General features: G+C 32.9%; 1 protein-coding gene across 1 annotated transcript; it reads right to left on the bottom strand.

Annotated features, from left to right (window-relative positions):
• Positions 1-2334: 2334 nt before the first annotated feature.
• On the bottom strand, positions 2335-3837 carry LOC127130226 (F-box protein SKP2B-like). The gene has a single exon (XM_051059276.1). It carries the CDS (start codon positions 3835-3837, stop codon positions 2335-2337), a length of 1503 nt encoding a protein of 500 aa, XP_050915233.1.
• Between the last annotated feature and the right edge of the window lie 4470 nt (positions 3838-8307).

Below are 8307 nucleotides of genomic sequence, written 5' to 3'. Positions count from 1 at the left end.
GTCTCACCCCCCAGATATGTATGGTTCCTGGCATACTTCTTTTACTACAACTTCATCTAGTATAGTTGTTTGTACATGTTATTCACAGGCAGTTAAAGACCATGTTGGGTGAAAGCAATGCAAGATGAACTACAGGCTCTTCAGGATATTTTTGCCTGGGACATTGTATATTGTCCACCTGGTGTGAAACTTATAGGTTGCAAATGAGTGTATTCTAAAAGTTGAATTCTGATTGTTCTCTCAATTGTTACAAGGCTTGCTTGGTTTCTTTGGGCAACAAACAAGAATATGGGATATACTATGATGAGACGTTTGCTCCTGCAACTAAGATGACTACCATTAGAATAATGCTTTATATTGTTGCTTCTATAGGCTGGTCTCTTCATCAAATGGATGTGAAGAATGATTTTCTTCATGGGGGCCTTGAAGAAAATATTTACATGACTTATCCTCAGGGTCTTTTTTCATCCTCTCCAAGTGTTTGCAAGCTCAAACGCTCTTTATATGGTATGCGACAAGCTCCTCGGGTATAGTATGGAAAATTTCAATCCGCTATTTTTGGATTTTCTTATACTCAAAGTCAATATGACTCCTCCTTATTCATCCATTGAACGACTACTAGAATTTTGCTTCTGCTTATTTATGTTGATGACATGGTCATTATTTGTTATAATTAAGTGACCATATAACAACTTAAACAACAAATTCAAGCCTCGTTTCATATGAAAGATCTTGGTTGCCTGCATTGTTTCTCGGGTCTTGAGGTTCATTCTGATTCCAATGGTATTTTTCTTCATCAACACAAGTATACTACATATCCGATATTCTTGGAGGGGCCAAATCTATTGCCCTAGTGGATACTCCTCTTAAGGTTAAAGTAAAATATCACCGTAATGAGGGTGATCTTTTGTTTGATCCACTTTTATATCGTCAACTAGCCGGAGTCTTAATTATCTAACAATTACTCACCCTGACATCTCGTTTGTAGTCCAACAGGTCAATCAATTTATGCACATTCCTCGACACCTTCATTTGGTTGTTATTCGTAGCATTATTCGTTACTTGAAAGGTAGCTCTCACCGTGGCCTCTTTTTTCCTATTGGATCATCCCTTAATTTGGTTGGCTATAACGATGTTCATTGTGTAAGTTGTCCTAATACTCGGTGATCTGTCACCAGTTGGTGCATGTTTCTTAGTTTTGTATTAACTTTTTGGAAAAGTAAAAAATAAGCACGAGTCTCCAAGTCCTCCATTGAATATGAATATCGAGCTATGTCAATAGTCTGTTCGAAAATTATTTGGCTTCACGGTCTTCTAGCTGAGTTTGGTTTCTCTCAGTAAACAACAACACCTCTATATGTTGACAATACTAGGGCTATTCAAATTGCCGTCAATATAGTTTTTCACGAATGAACTAATCATATCGAGGTGAATTGTCATTCTATTTAGGAAGCCTTTGAGAATCACATTATATCTCTTCCACATGTCACCTCATAACTTCGACTTGCTGATATATTCACCAAAGTATTTCCTCATCTTTGACATCAATTTCTCGTTAACAAATTGATACTGCTTGACCAACCGCGTCAATTTGAGGGGAATGTTAATAAAGAAATATGATGTTATTAGTTGCATATCATATTTTGTATAACTTAAAAAATTACTAATTGTATATAATTCAAATTCAAATCAAAATATTTATAATTAGTAGTGATATTAATGTAATTATTTGTAATTATTAAGGCTGTACTATTCATAAAAGAATAAAAGGGAAAGAAGGCATAGAATTTGTTTTGACAACCCTAATCTCAAGTTATCCACAACAAACACTTATATTTTTTTAATTTGTGTAAAAGACTCAAATTAATCACTCATTTTTTTTGTGATTGGAGTTATATAATTTGAAATATTTTATGTAACCAGCAAAATAGTTTCCTTAAACTTCAGACTGAAACTTCAGAGCACACCCACCTCGACCATACTCTCCGAAACCAGCTTGCGACAGAAAACGTCGACTAAATCGCATATCTTAGTCCTATGAATGACATATGCAAACATGAACATTACACAAGATGCATGATGCATGGATACAAAACTAAACAGTACAATGCAACCACCTGTCAAGGAAACCAAAAATATGTAGCAGTAATTATGTTCAGCCAGTCGAAAAACATCAAAATTTAAAACTTTATATAAAAATCTAACTATATTTAGATGATGATCATCGGCAAAATGACGATTGAATACATATATGTAAGTTGGTATTTTAAAAAATAAAGTCATTTGTAGTAGATACAAATCTAAAAACTAAAAAACACATTTTATATTTTAGAATCAAAACTTCAATCGAAGTTCGGCAAAATCGGAGCAATCATCATTTTCTAATGATGGATTTGATGAAAGCATTGAGATCTTCATAGCATCAGCATTCACTTTATCACAACCTCTCAAATAGATCTCTTCCAGTTGTCTGCATTTTTCAACCACACGCATCACTCCCTTTTCTGTGACGTATTTACAGCGTATTAGTAATAGTTTCAAAAGTCCACCACAAGTATTTGAGATCTCATAGAGGGTTTTATCATTAACCCTTGTACCAGACAAGTTCAACACCTCTAGTTGATGAACTACAAAGTTCATTTTAAGTTGTCTCACGTCTTTACAATTGGTCAAATTTAGATATCTGACCTTGCAACATTTACTTAGAACTTGGCAAATACTTTTTTCAGATATATCACAGCAATAACTCAAATCAAGAAGCTGTAAATTGGGAAAAATGGAAGCAAAGGATATGATGATATCATCATTTATAAATGAATTGTTAGCCAAATATAGAAACTTTAATTGAGGATTGACATCAAAATCTTTGAAAGTATTAGAGTTTTCTAAATTTTCTCTGTCAATATATATGTTTTCCATTGTGATCTCAGCAAGTGAATGACAGTTTTTAATGAGCGCAAACAAAGCTGATTCTGTGAGTTTGAAACAATCACTAAGATTTATAGATACCAAATTAGGAATAAGCAAAGACAATTGGGAAAATTGATGATTAGTTAGAAAATCAACATCTTGAAGAACCAAATGTTGTATCTCGTGACACTTGGATAATAAAGCATAAATTCCATGGTAACTATAACCGTTACAGTCTTGAAGAACAAAAGTCTTCAAGGGAAGACCTTCCCTTGCAATAGAGTAAAGCAAATCATCAGAGATTCGAGAACATCGGAACTGAAGAGAATTCAAACTCTTCAAACTTGCGAAGGAATCAATGTAATGTGAAGTAATGTAGTTTGCATCAATTAGCTCAATCCAGGAAATATTTAAAGATTTCAATGTTGGTCTGTCACGGAGAGCCAAAGCAATGGCTGCATGGTCGAGATCATGGGAGCAGTCTAGATCACCAGACTCAGATATGAAGGAAAGGTGAAGGAAATTAAGGTTGGAGAATCTATGGAAGAAACGAGGGAGATAACAAAGATGTGGATAATAAATTCTGCGAGAGAATATGATACGGTTGGTGATGGAGAGGAATTGTTTAGAGACGAGAGATAGGGATTTGAAGTTGAGTTTGTTTTTCTCTTCAGTTTTGGCGTCTTGGAGGATGAATTTCAAGTCAGGCTGGACGGCCGGGTTAATGATGAATGTGAATACATGCTCCCAGCAGTCATCTGGAATTATAATTGAATTTGTAGAAGAAAGTGGTTGTTGTTGTGAAGATTTGAGGCAAGTTCTCCTCTTCTTCTTTTTCATAGATTTGAGGCACGTTCTCTTCATCTTCATCATGGTGATGAGGAAGAGTGATTTGTGAAAAGATATCTTCTTATTCTTACTTTTCATATTTACGATGTCAAGTTGAATACTGCTGCAGTCACTTATTTAAAGCGTAAGGATTAGGTTAATTTAAAAAGTCTTAATTCATTATCATATAAATTTAAAACTTATATCTTTTTAATATACCAATTATTCTTGGCATAAAACAATAAACAGATTTCCAAACATTAAGGAACTTATATAACTGATTTAGTCATCAATTCCTATACTTAATATTCATTTGATTGCAACAAACTTTAAAAAAATTGTTACATTTTAAAATGGTAATCAATTTTTTTTTATAGAATATCTTGTCAATTTAAATATTAAATAATTTTAATTAAACGTTCATCATTCTATTTTTAAAAGAATTTGAAGATTCTTGAACACTAAGAAATTTTACATACAACATAATACAAAAATAAGAATTAATAAAATTATATTGCATACAGTAATATCTTACTAATATTCGAATTCAAAATAAATAAAATCACACACACAAACCATTATGTTTTCTACTAAAAATGTTTTCATTTAAATATGAAGTTCAAGTCACCTTCAAAATATCTGTAAAATAATTATTATTATATTTCATACAATTTATAAATAAAAAATAAAATAATAACCGAATTACTTTTACATTTTGAGTAAATGGGACAAATTTGTGACGGTTTTAAAGTACTTTTACGTCGATTTCAAATGCCGTAATTTACCAAAAACTGTGAATAGATTCAAAATCATTTTAAAGGATGCATGAATAGGTTAAGATGAATATTAGTGATTTTATGAGCAATTAAGGTATATATACTTTAATTGTAACATATATTCAACAATCTTGATTCTTCCATTAATTTTTCAAATCTTTTTGATAATTTGAGCTTGATTGCTTTAGTCTTAAAGTTTTGAGTTCTTCTTTTTGTTGATGTGTTTGTCTTTATCAAAACTATAATCACGGACAGGAAGAACTCTTCTTCATATTCTCCCCCTTTTTGATAATGACAAACCATCATTTGAAATTTAACTTGTTCCTCAAAGAGTTACTTCAATATGTGACTTTTTGAAATATTGAGTAGCAACTAGAATCTCTCCCTATCTTGTATATCTCCACCTTGCTTTTGCAATTCAAGGAATTCTTCCCAAAAATAATTATGAACAAGAACATAAACAATACCTACTATTCCCCCATTTTTGATAATGACAAACCATCATTTGAAATTTAACTTGTTCATCAAAGAGTTGCTTCAATATGTGACTTTTTGAAATATTGAGTAGCAACTAGAATCTCTCCCTATCTTGTATATCTCCATCTTGCTTTTGCAATTCAAGGAATTCTTCCCAGAAATAATTATGAACAAGAACATAAACAATACCTACTATCCCCCCCCCCCCCCCCCCCCCCCGACATCATCAAAAAGAAGAATAAAGTATAAAGTAAGGTGTTAACATATGAAGGATATATTTATAATTGATAATGAATAGAACAAAATTAGGGACTTATCGGCCTCAAGGATTTGATAACAAAGTTGATATCAATGTTGATGCTTCTTTCAAAAATCTTTTGAATCAATGTAACTTTTAGAAACTACCAAATCATATGTGCTTGTGTCTTGAAGGATCAATCTTGATTTGACAATGCTTGCATATGACCTTCAAGTACCTTCAAAATAATTAGTTACATCTAAGTACCCAATTTTCTTCGGGTTCTTTTGGGTTAGATACCTTCCTCACTCACATATACTCACAACAAGGAATACCATAATTTCTTATATAGCAAATATTAGTAGTATGACCTTTTGCTTTACAATAGAAACAAATATGTCTAAAAATATGATTCTTATTATAAAACCTTTTATGATGATTTACAACATGTTCTTTATTTGATTCTATATTGTTGAATTCATTTTCATATTTCATAATTACTTGGTTTAATTCAACAATTTTAGACCCAAGAGATGAACAATTATTGCATGTTGAATTGTTGTGTAAGTCTAACTCCACTTGAGTGTTATTAGCCTTATTTTCTAGATTTAAAATAGTTTTCTTTTGACTTGAATTTCTTTTAGAAATTTCCAAAAGTTCATCATGTAATTCATGAAAAACACTTTATAATTAATCATAAGATGGAAAATCATCGGTTTCAGAATCACTAATATCATGCTCTACATCACTTGAATGATGTGAGACCATTAATGCCTTGCATGCATGTTTTTCATCTGAAGATAAGCTTATTTAATTTTCATCTCATGCTACATATGCGCTCTTTTCCTTTTTGTGATTCTTGTTTATGAATTTATCCTTCTTTTCAAGTGTAGGACATTCACTCTTTATATGTCCATTTTTTTTCACATTCAAAACATGTAACTTTTTTTGCTGGTTCTTCTTTTTTACTCATTTATTTTGTCCATTCCTTTCTCAAGAATTTTTTTGACTTTTTTGATTAGAGCATCATCTCTAAAAACAAGATTTACGGAAGCCATCTTCTGGATCTAAGGAGTAAGTTACCAATAATTCGCTCTGATACCAATCGTAATGTTGTGTAGTTAGTGGTATTTTATTTTGTTTTCAATTTTTATCTCCATTTTATGTTTGATTTTATTACTGCTTGTTGTTCTTTATATTTTTCATCTTTTGATATTGCTGCGGTTATTTGGTGTTGGTCGTGTTATTATGGTTACGTTTGATTTCGTTGTAACAATTTTGTAAACATTGTAATATAATTGGCGTTGCTGTAGTTTCAGTTTTACTGCATTGCGTTGGGTAAATCATATCTAATTTGTAGTTTCGAAATTAATAAAATGTTGTTATATCGCCGATTTCTCTTTCGATATATTAATGTAATAAAAGGTTGCGATGTTGGAAATCCCCCAAAATCTATAGAGAATTTCAATCAATCTTGATGAACAAGATTGTTATTACCCATACAATAGCAATGAAAAGAAAAGAACAATGGAGAAAGAAAGAGTGTAAAGAATAATGAAGGAGAAGAAGAATTAAAATTCTGCAGAGTTTCTCTCTGCCCACAAACTGTGGAAAACTTCCTATTCACTTTGCAACTGCAAAATACTATGAATTACAAATGTTATGAATACTCTATTCACTTCATTACAAAAATAAGGGTTACGCTTTCTATTTACAGATTTAGATTAACTTGTACCTCAAGCCAAAGCCCAAAACTATAAAAGCCCAAAATAGTTAACACTATTAAAATAGGCCTAAGTCGAAATTCTGTGTGAAGCAACATGCTTCGACACTTCGACACACTAACACAACTTAACACACTAGGTGGTTCGACACTTCCTTGATCTATCGAGAAACCTGCTTCGACACAAGGAATTACAATTCAACACACCACCTAATTCATTGTGTCTAAGCTATCTACATTCATCATAGCTCTTAGTCTTCTGAACACTTTGACCTGCACTACCTTCGTCATGATGCCTGCAATCTGATTCTCAGTTCTGCAGTGTTCCATATTCATCTTCCCATCTGTTATCTGCTCTCGAAGATAATGTAACCTCATCTCGATGTGATTGCTTCGACCATGTGCTATCGGATTCTTCGCCAGATTGATAGCTGACATATTGTCGATCTTCATGGTAATTGCTCCATGACTCTTCGATGTTATCTCTTCTACCAGATTCACCATCCACGTTGCTTGACATGCACAAATAGAAGCATTTGTGTATTCTGCTTCGCACGACGATAATTCCATTTCTAGCTATTTTCTCGAACTCCAAGCAACTGGTGCACCACCTAGTATAAACACATAGCCAGCTGTGGATTTTCGATCCTCAACATCACTACACCAACTTGAGTCGGTGTATCCCACTAATTTGCATTATTTTCCTTCATCAGCTGCAGGAAAAAAATGCCATAGTCGAGAGTTCCTTTTAGATACCTTAGTATCCTCTTCGATGCTGCTAGATGTGATACCTTTGGCTTCTGCATGAACCTACACTGTATGCTAAGTCAAGCCTTGTGTGACAAAGGTATCGAAGTGACCTAATAAGTCTTCTATATTGGGTTGGGTCGACATCATCTTTATCTGAATCTTTCGACAATTGTAATTTGGGCTCAACTGAAGTCGAAGTTAGGTTGCAATCTTGGATCTCAAATCTCTTGAGTATTTCGCATGCATACCTTCTTTGATGCATCATTAAACCTCTACCACTCTTGTAGAATTCGATGCCAAGGAAATATGAAATGTCACCCAGATCTGACATTTCGAATTCCTTGTTGGGATCATCTTTGAAGTCTTCGATCTCCTTCTTGAAACTACCTGTTATCAACAGGTCATCGACATAGAGGCATAATATAAGTAATTCATTATTTCTTCTTCTTACATATACTCCATGTTCATATTTGCACTTCACAAATTCCTTCTCCCTTAGAAATCCATCTATCTTCTTGTTCCAAGCTCTTGGAGCTTGTTTAAGTTCGTACAGGGCTTTATGTAGCCTGTACACTTTTCTTTCTTCTCCATATTTCACAAACCCA

This window comes from Lathyrus oleraceus, chromosome 3, assembly GCF_024323335.1.
Source record: "Lathyrus oleraceus cultivar Zhongwan6 chromosome 3, CAAS_Psat_ZW6_1.0, whole genome shotgun sequence".
Taxonomy (NCBI): domain Eukaryota; kingdom Viridiplantae; phylum Streptophyta; class Magnoliopsida; order Fabales; family Fabaceae; genus Lathyrus; species Lathyrus oleraceus.
Note: the sequence above shows the minus strand (reverse complement) of the source record. Positions and strands in the feature narration are given on the sequence as shown.